General features: G+C 56.1%; 5 protein-coding genes across 5 annotated transcripts; 1 reads left to right on the plus strand and 4 right to left on the minus strand.

The window, feature by feature from the left end:
- Positions 1 to 75: 75 nt before the first annotated feature.
- Positions 76 to 1,910, minus strand: B0I36DRAFT_253159 (MFS transporter; the record flags this gene model as incomplete). Its single annotated transcript, XM_046150737.1, has 3 exons — positions 76 to 234; positions 291 to 1,502; positions 1,560 to 1,910. The coding sequence occupies 3 exons, from the start codon at positions 1,908 to 1,910 to the stop codon at positions 76 to 78; spliced, it is 1,722 nt and encodes a 573-aa protein (XP_046006311.1).
- Positions 1,911 to 2,382: 472 nt separating this feature from the next.
- B0I36DRAFT_335214 (uncharacterized protein) lies at positions 2,383 to 3,463 on the minus strand. Its single transcript, XM_046155440.1, has 3 exons — positions 3,121 to 3,463; positions 2,919 to 3,055; positions 2,383 to 2,854 (listed from the first exon to the last, which is right to left on the minus strand). The coding sequence occupies exons 1-3, from the start codon at positions 3,402 to 3,404 to the stop codon at positions 2,781 to 2,783; spliced, it is 495 nt and encodes a 164-aa protein (XP_046006312.1). The 5' UTR covers positions 3,405 to 3,463; the 3' UTR covers positions 2,383 to 2,780.
- Positions 3,464 to 5,819: 2,356 nt separating this feature from the next.
- On the minus strand, positions 5,820 to 7,511 carry B0I36DRAFT_435445 (uncharacterized protein). The gene is made up of 6 exons (XM_046162764.1): positions 7,269 to 7,511; positions 7,039 to 7,198; positions 6,946 to 6,959; positions 6,359 to 6,883; positions 6,225 to 6,286; positions 5,820 to 6,130 (listed from the first exon to the last, which is right to left on the minus strand). Exons 1-6 carry the CDS (start codon positions 7,400 to 7,402, stop codon positions 5,940 to 5,942), a joined length of 1,086 nt encoding a protein of 361 aa, XP_046006313.1. The 5' UTR covers positions 7,403 to 7,511; the 3' UTR covers positions 5,820 to 5,939.
- Positions 7,512 to 10,084: 2,573 nt separating this feature from the next.
- B0I36DRAFT_368098 (uncharacterized protein) lies at positions 10,085 to 11,454 on the plus strand (the record flags this gene model as incomplete). The annotated part of the gene is made up of 3 exons (XM_046159561.1): positions 10,085 to 10,478; positions 10,541 to 10,901; positions 10,992 to 11,454. The coding sequence occupies 3 exons, from the start codon at positions 10,085 to 10,087 to the stop codon at positions 11,452 to 11,454; spliced, it is 1,218 nt and encodes a 405-aa protein (XP_046006314.1).
- Positions 11,455 to 12,020: 566 nt separating this feature from the next.
- B0I36DRAFT_368099 (uncharacterized protein) lies at positions 12,021 to 13,384 on the minus strand (the record flags this gene model as incomplete). Its single annotated transcript, XM_046159562.1, has 4 exons — positions 12,021 to 12,560; positions 12,621 to 12,892; positions 13,018 to 13,283; positions 13,368 to 13,384. The coding sequence occupies 4 exons, from the start codon at positions 13,382 to 13,384 to the stop codon at positions 12,021 to 12,023; spliced, it is 1,095 nt and encodes a 364-aa protein (XP_046006315.1).
- Positions 13,385 to 13,776: the final 392 nt, after the last annotated feature.

Below are 13,776 nucleotides of genomic sequence, written 5' to 3' on the forward strand. Positions count from 1 at the left end.
GCAAGCAGATCACAGCCGATACTGCAGGTCGATTCCAGCCAGTGGCGTCATGGAGTTGTTCGCCTGGCTGATTGACTACAAGTCGTGTCTGGCGTTCTTGCTCTTGTGACGGATCTTCTCGCCGTACCTATACAGGATGAAAGGAATCGGGATGAACGCGACCGAGATGAAGGCCAAGGTGGAGCTCGCCCATGCGACACCAAGCCTCTCGTACATGGCCCTGGCAAATAGTGGCTGAAGAGACAATGTCAACAACCTGCGCTAAACAAATAGCTCCTTGGATGACTTACAAATCCTGCACCAAGTGCGCTTCTCAGGAAGTCATTGCCTGCCAGGATGCTCGCCACAGACTCGGGATAAGCATCGCTGAGGTAATTCATGACCGAGTTGAAAAGTAAGAAAGCGCCGATGCTGAACCACGCGGTGCCAATGATGGGCATGATCCAGTGGATGTCGGGCCGGCTGCTCCAGCCGAACCAGAACAAGCAGATCGGGATGGCGAAAGCCCCGACAAAGGACGGCGGGAGACGAAGCTCGGGCTTCAACTCCCCATTCTCGTTGAAGTTTGGCTCCGTATAGGCTTTATTGTACCACCAGAAGAAAGGAAATACGACGAGCACACCAACGAGGATGCCGAGAAAAGCGACCCCTTCCAGACCGAGGCTGAAGCCATAAATGCCCGTAAACACGATGGGAAAGGACTCAAACCAGATGTATAGCAGGCCGTAGATGAGTGCAATGTACAAGTCCAGCGCAAACACGATGGGCTCGGTGAAAAGAAGGGTAAAGGGCTTGACGAGAGTCATCTTTGCAATGTCACCCGTAGTCATGTCCTTACCCTGGAACTCGGGCTCGCATATAAGCTTGTCGTTCCCCGTGAGCTTGCGCAAACGGCGCGAGCGGCGGTACAGGATGTTTGCGGACGAAGTCTCGGGGAGGAAGAAGATGAGAACCAGCAGCGTGCCGCCGGACAGCCACATGAGCTCCCAGATGGGCCATCGCCAGCCATTGGCCTCGGCTGCGAAGCCGCCAATTAGGGGGCCCAAGGTCGGACCAGAGACAGCGCCAATGCCCCAGATGCCGAGGCCATAAGTACGCTTCTTTGGCTCATAGAGGTCGCCGATGCTGGCGCCGCCGGTGGCGAGTGCGGGCGAGCCGAAGAAACCAGTCAGAAAGCGGAATGCGAGGAGCATGCCGAAGTTATGAGCGAGGGCTGTAGGGACCTGGAAGGCCACAAAGATGATGAGGGTGATGATGTACACCGGGTTGCGGCCAATTTGGGGAATCTCAGACAAGGGAGCCCAGATCATCGGTCCCAGGCCATAACCGGCGACGAAGAGGGTCAGGCCCAAAGTGGCCGCCACGGTCGAGACGTTGAAGGACGCTACCACGTCCAGGAGACCGGCAGTGTAGATAGCACTGCCTATGTATACGGCGAACGTGAGGAACGTGATTTCAAAGGTCACAAAGACCTTCTTCAAGCGGCCCCAGTTCTGGGGGTTCTGCAGTGCTCACGATTAGCGGAGTGGAGTACACGATTCGTGCTGGTCGTTACATACCTCAGGGTCGTCAGGCCCGTACCAGTCCACAATGAAGTAGTCCTTGCCCTTTTCAGGATCCACAGGCAGCTTCCTCGTGCCATGAACGACATTGTGGTGCTCGATGGCTGTTGCCGAGGATCTTCGTGGGCCGTCGCCGCTGGAGGGCGAGTCGCTGCTGGTCTCGCTGTTGCCATTGTCATCCTGTGGCCCATCAACATGGCCATGTCGAGCGATATTGTGCGACTTTTCAGGGTGCACATAGCGCTTCCACAGCGACGAGTCTTCTTCTTCAGGATACTTGAAGACGCGGCCTCCAGTGAGAACACGCAGAGTGTGCGAAAAGACCGTGTCCCGCACGAGATCGTACATGCTGGGCTAACTTGTGGTGTCAAAATGGCGAAGACTCGTCGTCTGGCTTGCAATTCTGATCCTGCAGAGACATCAGGCTTATATTGGATTGTCACTTTTATCTCATCATGTAGGCCTGTCATTACTTCCGCGTCATAGATCAATGGGGCCTTTTTAGATCGTCTGGCACTTCTCTGAGCACACAACGTGATCCGATTTGGTATGTATTTTTACGATTCCAGAGGATTCCAGAGTGCGGAACGCCGCACACACCTAGGACCTGCCGATCTGCCCTGCACGGATTGCTGGGCCGAGACACACCGATTCGATGATGAAACGTGCGGGTTAGTGGTCGCCTAGCTAGAGTGGTGACGGCATGCCTGCTCGGTAGCGCACCGCTCCGGACCTTCGGAGGATGGACCCTGACTCTGTCACAACGCACGGCGGGCGCTAGCGCACCTCCAGGCTAAATTCTATGACGCCACGGTTTGGACCATTGTGCTTCTTTGCTGTGCTTGTCATTACTAAGCTTTGCTCAAATGCGCGCTTGAGCACAACTAGTGCATTTTAGGCCGCGTGAAATGCCCTAAAATAAGCAGCGTGACTCTTTGTAGATTTGCAAGTATCCGTCACGGGCACCTGGTGTGGTAGAGACAATTGTGCGGGATGGAAAACCAGCTCAAATATGGGGTTTGCAACGCTGCGGCTTGCTTGTCTCTTGCACAGCAAGGACGCTTCGGGCGCATTGGCTGCTCTGAACATTTTGAACCGTGTTTGGTACCCGAGGTCGATGCCTGTTCGAGCCTTTCAACCATCCCTCAGAACCGCCCCAGCAACTTTAGAACTCTGACAGCAAGTTCCCTCTCTCCAGAAAACTAGAGCCTGGAAGACTCAATAGGGCTCACCAACAACGTCTGTGTACCCGAAGCACTGCAGCTTGCCATCGACATTACCAACAACACCATCTACGCAAAATAACGTGGTCAGCAATCATGCTATCTCCAGCCTCATGTGCGGGAGGACGCTTACTCAAATCAATACAATTGAGGCTGTTGGTCGTGCCGTCGGCCCGGTAGCAGGCCACGCAGTAGTTCTGGTTCTTGCCGCCGAGCGCGCCGTTGGTGAGATATGCGGTAAACGTGTTGCAGGAGTCGGCAAAGTTGCCACTATTGTTAACACTCTGGTCAGTACTTGAAATCAGCGGTAGTCTGCCCTAGAGAATAGAACTCACTCCTCGACATATTGAAAGTTACCCTGCACATTGCCGAGGCAGTGGTTCAGGTTGAGCTTCGTGTCGCGCTTCTGACCCGTCGCAGTGTAGCAAGTGCCGGCAATGACGGAGTTGCGGCTGCCTGGGTAGAACTGGTCGATCTTGACCGAGTTGATGTCGCACGAGCTGACGTAGCCGAATTCCCGCTTGCTCAACATTGCGAGGTCGGCAATGGGTGTGGCCGCGCCGAAAAGCGCGCCGAGCTCGGCCGCGATGGCAAGGACAGAAGCAGCACGGATAAACATTATCAAGGATGAAGTCGAGATCTCGGTGAGCGTTCGAGGCTTTAAAGAACAAGATGTGCCGTAGGACTGTGGGTGAAAGTGGAAGTAGTCGTGCTCAACATATGTGGAGGGCAGGCTGGGCCATGAAGTACCTCAGGCTGCGTCAGCACAATACCACATGGCAAATGTCAATATGCACCCTCCAACGTACATGCACATGTGCAGTTGTGGAATAGGTAATATCCCCTACTTCGGCCACGATGGTTATATTGTCTGACGATGTTGACAGGACAGAAGACGCCTCTTGCACGGACCAAGGATCATATGTAGGCATTGGCGAATGAAGACCGGCGAAAGCGAACACGGGCTTAAGGCTCGTTCAGGATGGTCGCTCTGATCGTAAGCCTTACGTCGTATGCATAAGCATTTGCGGGATCGCCCGTTCCCACATGGGGGCCAAAGAATGGATGCCTGCTTCTTCCGCGGCAGTTTACGCCCCACGAAAGCAGCCGTGCTCTCGGACTCCGTGTATGGACGTGCAGTGCAGACCTTGTAATTCTTACCTCGAAGGATTTGCCGACCACATGCACTGCAACGCACTGGATCCGGTCCTGGATTGCGCGCGCAAATACTTCCACAAAAAGAAGTATTTCCTCTTTCGATTGAACAACGTGGTCTGACCGCAATCCTGGTAGGTGAACAGAGAGAAAGTAATAGTATGAGCATAAATGAGCGGTGTTTGCACTTTCAATCCACCTCCTTCAATGTACTATCTTGATCTGTGAAGTATCATGGAATGGATCGTGTACCGTGCCCTCGTATTCTTGGGACACATATCTTCGTGACTTGGCAGTTTATCTGCAAATGAGCATCCAGGGTAATCTAGCTCAAATTATCTCATAAATGGCTACTTGCCTCGACACGCATAACTCGCTACAGACCCATGATCTCTATCGAAGCACGAATGTACAGTCGATAGTACCTTGTGCAGGTCGGTACATTCCCCGAGAGACAACGGCGAGACTCGTCACGATGTTGATGCTGAAAACTTATTGATCCAAAGGTACCATTCTTTGAATTATGCTGAACGTCTAGATGTACAACACCTCCGAGGTAAGGTGTTATAGCTATCACTAATAGCCAAGAATGGTATAATGGGATACCGTGAGAGCATTCATCCCGCCTTCGCCTCGGAAGTGTAGGTACTACATGAAACTTCCCGTGGCTCGGGCCATGAGGGGTGAATGTTGTCGTCGAAATAAATGTCCTGTTTTTCTTTGCTAAAGATCTACAGCTTATCAGCCGGTAAAAAGTAGGAGGGCTCTTTCGTTCCGTCGGCAATTTTGTATCATCATGTTCGTCCTTTGTGCCTGCTCGCCATACATGATGTTATTCGAATTGACAGGCTTGATTGGTCTTAATAGCAAAACTTCTGGTGATATATTGGAGCTCTAACCTGACGGGCCGAAACAGTTTTGACTCAGATTGCTGGACATTCTTAAGAGTCTCGACCCGTTCGCCCGTGGCCAAAACCCTCCCCTCCCGGAGTGAAATAACCCACAGTTTGCCATCTTGCGAAAAGTCTAATGATAGGTCAAGGCGCGTTGTCCTTTCCACTTGCGAATTCGACCTCGCGCGAGCGGCGAGTCTTGAATTGCTTTACTAATCGTGTTTTGTTGGCACCGAGGCTGTCGGAGCCACTCCGAAAGAAAATGACATCCGCAGCGCACGGCCGACACGAGCAATATCTCTCCCCTTCTGGTCTAGGCAGACGAGCCGCGGAAGCAATCCCAACCCACATACGGACACTGCCAAGTCTGTTGGTGGTTTCTCTAAGCATTAACCTCCTCCGCCCGACCTGGAACAGCTTGCCGGGTGATCATGTATCTCCACCTAGGCTGGCCAGCTTCTGTAGATCGACGAGAGGGGCACAGGAACTTATTTGGCCAGCGGGCCAAGGAGTTCCTCGGGGATCATACTAGGATTTATGACTAAACTATGTCTTCCCACAGCCCGCCCTAGCGCCAGGGCGAAGACTCCGACACATAAGTTGACGCACCATGTGGACACTAACTACAGTAGCTCATCGGCGCAGCAGTCTCCACGGGAGGTTCTGGTTTCGTAAACGACTTCCCAGGGCTAGCCTCCCGATTGGTTGGGCTAAATCCAGTTTCCGTGCCGTCTCTTCTCAGTACGCCTGAGGCCCTGCCGAGCCCTTGACCCTGCTAGCTCTGCCTTCAGCCCCCGTCCGTCTAGCTTGAAAGAGGCAGTCGATTGCGCACGGGGCGGTCACAAATCAGAGGCGCCGCATCCGCCGTCGTAGCGCGGTGCCCGCTGGGGCCGAAAAGCCGGGCCTAGGAGCGGTGCTTGACAATCGAGGCACTGCACGATAGAATGTTTCGACCAAGCCGCATACCCAGCATGGCCAACTTATTTGCGGCGAACCATTGGTAGAACAGCTTATGGAGCCCTCTGTCTATTGCTATTAATCTATAAAGTAATTCTTCTCCATTGATCTCCTCTAGGACATATTTCTCGCCTGGCGGCTGTCCCCCCTTACGCGTACTTGTAGCAAAGGGGACCAGTGAGCGGGTTGAGCAGGTCACGAACCTTCTTCGATCCGGACAGACCACCGAAGCCAACGTCAAAGTCGGCTGTGATGTTCGAGTAGGGGATGTCACCGAAGAAGTTGAAAGGGTAGGCCCACTCCTTGTCGGGTCCGAAGAAGTCTGTGCGGCGGCCAGGGGCTGGAGCGAAGGGGAGAGCCAGTTAGCCACAAGACAACAAGACTTGGAGGAGAAGGTCTTGGGGGGAGGGGGGGGGTGGTTGGAGATCACATACCGCTTGCCTGCCACTGCTCCCAGATGCGGTCCAGGTTGGCGTGATGGAGGAAGAAGAGGGGGCTGATTTGTGTTGTTAGCAACCGTTGAGTATATCGTGGTCCAGGGAGGTGAGCACAGGGGTTTAAGACTCACTCTCCGGGGGACGAGTTGACATTAGCAATGTCACCACTGTTGCCGCCGATGCCGATGTGGACACTGGCGTGGAGGGTCATCTGGTCGGGCTGCAGGCCACCCTGAAGACGGATGTTGAACTCGTAGAAATTCGGGGCGGCAAGAGCCCAGTTGACGACAGAGGCATTGCCAGCCTGGGTGACGATGTATGGGCTGATGTCACGGCGCAGGCAGTGGGGGTCGTACCCCAGAGTATCGCCAAGCGCCAGGGAGACGTTGCGCTTCGCAAAGGGGCCGTTGGGGACACAACCACCACCGCTGCGGCCAGGGACAACGAACGGCAAGTTGGGAAAGGCAGCTGCCTCGGCATCGGGGATATATGGGCCATTGCCACCGAAGCCGGTGACCGGGTCCAGCACAGGAGACTTGAGAATGGCGGCTTCGCTGCCCGCGTCAAGGGCCAGTTTCCAGTAAGGCTGGGCACCAGTGTAGCCGCATGTCGTGCGGAGCTCCTGCTCGTAAAGAGAAATAAAATAACGGTGCCATCTGTAGTTGATCAGTCAGTCAGGGCATTCGAGTCAGCATGCCAGGTTACCATCGGATCTTACGGGAGGAACGGTGCCTGAGAAGTATATATGTGTTAGTTATCCAGTTTGAGGCGAATGAGTGGTTTCACGGCAGGTGGGGTGGGCATCACGTACATTCCAGTGGATGTTGGGGGTCAGATCCACGTGGGAAGCCTGGAAGTCATCGAAGCGAGACTTGGAAGCCGAGTAGAGGTTGGACAGCTTAGCTGGCTTGCTTTGCAGGCACTTGACAGCCGAGATGTAACTCTGCTTCTGCTGGGTGGTCAGGGTCCGCCTGAATCGCGCGATCAGTAAAACCCTATCTGAATAGATCATCCCGTTGTGGCTGGTCAGCAGCGACTTACCACTCCTTACGGATCAGCGGGTTCGAGCAGCAGGCCGGCGAACTGGGTTTGCAGCCACCAGGAGCAGCACCATAGGGAACGGCGACGGCCAGGCTGAGTGGCAGCGCCAACGACAAGAGCTGAAGGAAGTGCATCTTGACAGGACGGACTGGAGACAGGTGGTGGACGAAGATGCGGAACGGACGGGGAAGCACGGGCCGTAATGAAAGGACAACGCCTTGCAGGATGTGGATTGGCTGTCTGCTACTGCGCTGAAGAGACCAAACCTTCCGTGCTACCTCATGCACGGCGATCCTACGGTTTTTATCTGCAAGGCCCGCTTGGCGTTGGCAGCGCGGCTCCGGGGCTCTGTCCGGGGACTACATGCATCTGCGAGGCCATGCTTGGAGGCCAATTTGCCAAAAACAAAGCGTCCAGGCCGCGCGTGATCCACATTTGCCAAAGACTCCATCGGGGCCCTGCTTGCTGCGCCGCTGCCAGTACACAGTGGCAAGTTTCTGGCTTGGAGCATAGGCGTCCGGGAAGCATGACTTTGTTCAAACTGGAGACGCGAACTGCGTACTCGTATGAACCGAGACACCAAGCTGCTGAGCCCAGCCCTGCTACTCTGCTCGGATGGGATACTAATAGTGTGTAGGAGGTGCGCGGCAGTCAGTTGATAAGAGGCGTACGCCGCACTTTGCCTTTACGCCTGCCTTCGCAAAGGTCATGTTGAGTGGAAGCTGTGCTGTCGGTCCATTTGCCTGTTTGAGTTGTGCCTCCCTAGGGCGTGGATGCTGATGACTAGCCCATGTCGCCATTAAATAGTGTCGTCCGAGTGCGGGTTGGCAACGGTGATGCTACCCCACACATGGGACGCGGAAAAGGGGGCGCCACTGGCGGACTTCCGGGGCAGGATCGGATGCTCGTATGGAGAGAATGGAGTAGACAGATACAGACCCTTCCAAGTTCTGCCCTAGGTGTGGGTTCTCACAGCGGAGTATCCGTCCTCGCCGCATTTCGCCTCGTCTGTCAGACCCTAGCGCCCGGGGTTTCCAGGGACCGCAACTGTAGGTTTCTTGCCTTGCTGGGCCATGTTGGCTGGCGCCACAGCCCACAGCCGTCCACATTGAGTCAGTTGCGAATCGCCCGCCCCTGCTTGTTTTTGTGAACCTCTGACACATAGCAACTCCACATGGCATCCACCCGGGTGCCTCCTGCAACCAGCAGCCGGAAGTCTGGGTGGGATCTTGGCCCTGGCCATCGCTGTCATCCACGATGGATGTCATGCAGCTATAAAGCACGAATGCATTCATGATCGCTCTGGTCAGGGTCTTCTTGGTAGACATCTTAAACTGGTCGAGTGTCTTTGACTACGATGAGGTCCGGGTTTCTAGAAGAGAAGTGGCGCGCGGGGGCCAGGCCGCTCACTTCCGTCGGCTTCCGGGACGACAAGGGTGTCAGCAATATTGGCTGCGGCCTGCAGTTTCCGACCCTTTGTGCCAAGGTGCCTTTGGTCCCAGCCGATTTCTGCGAACACCCAGCCGTGCGCAGCCCGGCCGTGGCAATGGTACTTCACCTCAGCCGGCGAAGATCGGCCCTCTAGTATACTGGACGAAAGGCCGATAGGGCTCAGTCATGGCATGCAGCATTCCTGGCCACGCCGGGCCGACCACTTCATGCACGAAGATACACAGCTAGTCGAGGCTAGTCAAGACACTCTGCCGGTGCATTGGGATTTTTCAAGTAACCCTGCCACTTTGGAGATGCACACACGGAGGCCACCCCGGTTGCAATCCTGGCCGTGCAGACATGCAAGGCCCGAAGGTCCCTAGGGAGACCAAGGTTCCGGCCACGGCAAGACATGCACACGTGGCTGCAGAATTTGCCAGCGCCACGCATTACCTTCCAGAAAGGATCCGAATCCCTTCCCTTGCCTGACGACATGCTACAAGTCGCCAATCGGCAAAACCACATGGCACCGCTCGGTCCCCCCTCTGCAGCCGCATCGCAGCCAAATTGTGGTTCACAACCGCCAGCCAGACGAAATATTCCCCGCGAGCCATCTTGGGATCCATCTCGCCCAAAGCAGGTTCAAAGGTACCATAAAGAAACCCACCATGGGTCCCACCGTACAATCGCAACCCTCCAGCCAACAAGACTCCGCCGTGGTGGGCAACATTCGCGGACAAATACACGAGACGCACGGGTAATTCCGTGGCTAATCGTGGCATATGGGCGCGCTCGTTTGGGCCGGGGTGGAGAGGGGAGGACTGGATGTCCTGCGCTAGAGCAGCCACGATATGTAATGCGAGACTGCGGCTCGCTCGCCCAAGTCGTCCCGGCCCATGTAGTTCTCACATGGCGTCAACTAGATTGCGCTAGGGGCCGGGGAAGTTGGTCGAGCTGAGCAAGGCACAGGCAGGTACCCTGGCTAGCACGGGACCAGTGGAACTTCTGCCAAAGACTACTGGTATGTTGCAGGCAGTGCCATGTTGGGCTGAAGAATATGCAGCTCGATTTGAGCCCTGGTTTCTTCCGCGTCTCACCTGTGAGGGCAACATTCTAGGCCCGAGACTCTTTAATCTCTCGGGACCACTCTCCACAGCCCCGGTTCGCATCACTTTGAAGTGTCCGCCATGGGTTCCTGGGTCGAGCGGATTCAAATACATGCAGGCGGCGCTCGTGCTCTCCCCGTCGCGGAGAAAACCTTACTGCACATCACTTCAGCAAAGCAACCGGGACTCTGCCCGCGTTCTGAGCGATCCCTTCCCTCTCGGACCAGGCGAAGCTTTTGCTTGGCCGCCCCGCCAAAAAAAACCAAAAAACCAAACACGATGTCGGACCAACCACCCCCGATGGCATCGGACGATGTCGTCCTGCGTGACACTCCCGGCTACCGTGGCGACACGCAACTCTATCTCAACTCGTTCCTCATCGCCTTTTCGGCCCTCTTTGTCGGTCTCCGGCTATACGCACGATGCTTCATGGTGAAGCGGCCGGGCATCGACGACATAATTGCCGTGCTATGTCTCGGCTGCCTGGTCGCCCTGTCAGTTATGGAAATCCGCCTGGTGCAGGTTGGCAGCGGTACCCACATCCGCTTTGTGTCGGAGAACAGGCTCTTTGCCTTTTTTGACGCTTTGACAACCCAGAGTCTTCTGTACTTCTGGTGTGTGTGCCTGATGCGCCTCCACATTGCCGCATTCCTGCCGAATCTCCACAATGACAGTAAGTTGGGAACCCTGTGACAGAACGAGAAGCGGTAAGCGAGACTTAACATGTGAAACTAGAACGATACGTGAGGCTCGTCTGGGGTGTTGGCGGCATCACGCTGGTGTCGACCATCATCTTCTTCATCGTCAAGATGACGAGCTGCAAGCCCGTCAGCGCAATGTGGCTGCCGCCTTTCATCGCCGCTGACATGTGCATGTCTGGGAATGCGCTCGACCAGATGATGACAGTCCACGCAGCGCTCGGTATCGCGATCGACATCAGCCTCGTGGCGCTGCCCGTCTGGGTGATCTACACCAAGATGATATTCTCGAAGCGCAAGTTCCGCGTCATCCTCATCTTCGCCGTCGGCATCTTCGTCATCATCACTGGCCTGGTGCGGTTCATCCTGATTCGGACGACCCCTTTCAATGAAGACGCGTAAGTCGAACCGCCTTGCAACAATCTCAATCCTCTTTCAGCCATGCCTGCTTCACCTCTCACTGACTCACACTTTCTCCCACCAAACAGTACCTACTCAATGAGCACCATCGGCCAATGGACCGATCTGGAGGGCCACGTGGGCCTCTGGTGCGGCTGCTTCCCGGCCCTGCAGCCCATTCTCCGAAGCTTCCTGACCAGCATCGGCGCAAGCCGCCTCCTCTCGAGCTCCAAGCGCAGCCGCACCGGCGGCGAGGCCTACGGCTACGGGCCCGGAAAGGCCGGCCCCAACGGGTCCAGGGGCTGGAACCGATCCAACGCCATCCCGCTCTCCTCGGGGCCTAAAGGTGGCACGAACCATGACGACAATGACAACAATAGCCAGAAGGGCATCATCCAGGACGACTTTGAGCTGGTGGAGGTGGGGCGTGGGAAGAACAGGTCTCGCGACATTGTCAAGAATACACGCGTGCAGATTACATATCAGGAAGGTGGCTCGTCGAGCGAGGAAGTGTCCAAAAGCGAGGTGTGGACTGGCGGCCGGGCTGCATGAGAGGATCAGCCGGTTCGGAAGACGAGTACTTTGTTTCATTCATGATACCTGTTGTAGTGTTTGCAAGAAGCCCATACATTTGTATGACCCCAATCCAGCTCTCGCTCATCTGCAAATCAGACAGCCATTCTGTTGGAACCAAGTGACATGACGGGAATCGAGCAGACTGAGCTACGAGTCGATCGCGGGATGAACTACCACGGAGCCTCACCTCCTCTTTGTGAATCGAGACACTCCAGACACACGACGGGTCTCGCCAGGCCCGCAACCGGCCGGCTTGGCGGATGATCCGGCTCGCAAAGCCCGGCCAACCCCCTGGGGACAATCTCGGTTTCGCTGGAGCCGACAGAAGACCTAGCCTAGCCAGGATATTGCCTGCTTCGAGACCCAGTGGCGATCACAACCCCATCGCAAGCGCAGACTGTGCCGCAATCCTCCACCAGGATGCTCTCCAATCGCATTGCAACCCTGCCGGACATTGAGCTCCCCGGACATGATAACACGTGATGCTATTGCACAGGGCGCGCGCGGCGCGGAGGTGGCGGAGCGGGGAGGGGGGTTTCCTTCTAGGCCTTCGCCGCTGCTGCTACTGCTGCGGCCTCGGCAGCCTCGCGCTTCAGAAACGTTTGAAAGATGTGCTCCCAGTCTGCCATGACGTCCTTCTCGGGCTTCCAGTCCAGCAACTTGGCCGCCCGCGACGGCCGCACCCGCATGTTGATTGCGTACATGATGGCAATGTGCATGGCCCACGAGTCCTCGGGTGGAGGCGGCGCGTTCTCGTCGTACTCTTGGCTCGTGCCCCCATACAGAGCCTTGCGCGCGGCCTCGTGGACATTGACAGACTTGATATCCGAGGTCTTTATCAGCTGGGTCATTTGCAGGGCCGGGACGATCCCCTGCATCCACTCGTGGAAGATATAGTTCTTGGCCGAGCCAAAGTAGTATGCGTCTGGGCCCCATAAGGTAGCATCGGCACTAGTAACATCACTCGGGTCCCCGGCTGCGGCGGCGGCCAAGGAGCCCAGGGCGTCGGCGACCAGGCCTTCGTATATGCGCGCGAGGTCGTCCACATGCACCCAGCCAAACTGGTTCTTCCCCTCGGCGATCTAGAACCCCGTCCCGAAGCCCCGGGCGGTGGTCACGATAGCGCCAGTGCTGATCGGCACCGGGTGCTCCGACGAGAAGGGGCTCATCCCGCCGACCATGACGGGGCTGACAATGGCGACGTGCAGCTTGCCCGGCGCGTGGGCGGCACGGACCTGCCGGTCGGTCTGGCTGTGCGTGTGCGCCACGTCGAGCTTCTTGATGTCCTCGAGGTCGGCAATGTCGTCCCACTCCCGGGCCTCTGGGTTGCCCGTCGGCTCGTCCCAGATCAGAGACGCACCGGCGGTGTGGATGTAGTAAGCCTTGGAAGGCCCCGCCGAGAGGCCGTCCAGGACTTGACGATGTGACGTTAGCGGTCGAGTCTCGTCATGCTAATTACTTCATTCACACGCCGCACACGTGATTCTGAAGAGAGTCATCAGGACTTCAGGGGTCGTCGACCTGTACTGCGCCACATACCAGCGTTGATGCCATCGTCGTGGGTGATGTCAGGAGCCGTGTTGATTACAATGTCTGCCGCCTCAGCTTCGCGCTCAAGGACGTCGAGCGTCTTCAGGTCGCCGACCACGCATTCGAGGTTCTTCACTTTGGGAAACTTGTCCTGGAGGCGGGTAGCCTTGTCCGAGTCCCGGACTAGAGCTCGGATTTGCAGATCCTTTGTGAACTTGTCTTTGCTGGTTAACAGGTGCAAGATCGCACCACCGATGTGGCCGGTCGCCCCGATGCTTTCCCAGTGCGCGTGTGGAAGTCAGTCGAGACGGTCCCTCTCCACGATGAAACCCCACGTGTATAGACAGAAGATAGCTTACAAGAATACTGTTGGCATGTTGCGATGTTATGGTCGTGCTTTAGGGATGTCGACGCGGGGGTGCTAGCACTAAAGAGAGCAGCAGTCTCGTATCACAGCTTGGATGTGGCCAGAAGCAAAAGCTCGTGGAGGGGAAGTTCGCTCACGAGCGGCACACGGATGAGGGGCAGACGAACTCCGGAAACAATGCTCTACCTCATTCCCACCTGCATGTGCCTGTACCGTTACGGGTAATGCGGCTGATCGAAGACTGCGTGCCGAGTGATTCGTCATTTTTCCTGCACGACACAAGTCAACCCTGTCCAGCCTGTCCGAGTCTGATAAAACTCGGCAGTGACGAGCCAGGCCGTGGAGTCGAAGCAAATAGTAGAAAGCTTTAGGATTCTCTGATCAAGATCTAGGATTTCCTA

The sequence above is a fragment of the Microdochium trichocladiopsis genome (assembly GCF_020744255.1).
Source record: "Microdochium trichocladiopsis strain MPI-CAGE-CH-0230 chromosome Unknown B0I36scaffold_11, whole genome shotgun sequence".
NCBI classification, from domain to species: domain Eukaryota; kingdom Fungi; phylum Ascomycota; class Sordariomycetes; order Xylariales; family Microdochiaceae; genus Microdochium; species Microdochium trichocladiopsis.

What these genes read in the sequence shown, in the direction of transcription:
- B0I36DRAFT_435445 (XM_046162764.1), bottom strand. Translation starts at nt 7,402, where the DNA reads ATGCACTTCCTTCAGCTCTTGTCGTTGGCGCTGCCACTCAGCCTGGCC. An exon ending in CCGCTGATCCGTAAGGAGTG is followed by an intron (nt 7,199 to 7,268) that starts GTAAGTCGCTGC and finishes CGCGCGATTCAG; the next exon opens with GCGGACCCTGACCACCCAGC. An exon ending in GGAGCAGTGGCAGGCAAGCG is followed by an intron (nt 6,131 to 6,224) that starts GTATGTGATCTC and finishes CCTTCGCTCCAG; the next exon opens with CCCCTGGCCGCCGCACAGAC.
- B0I36DRAFT_335214 (XM_046155440.1), bottom strand. Translation starts at nt 3,404, where the DNA reads ATGTTTATCCGTGCTGCTTCTGTCCTTGCCATCGCGGCCGAGCTCGGC. An exon ending in AACTTTCAATATGTCGAGGA is followed by an intron (nt 3,056 to 3,120) that starts GTGAGTTCTATT and finishes TGTTAACAATAG; the next exon opens with TGGCAACTTTGCCGACTCCT. An exon ending in CCTCAATTGTATTGATTTGA is followed by an intron (nt 2,855 to 2,918) that starts GTAAGCGTCCTC and finishes TATTTTGCGTAG; the next exon opens with ATGGTGTTGTTGGTAATGTC.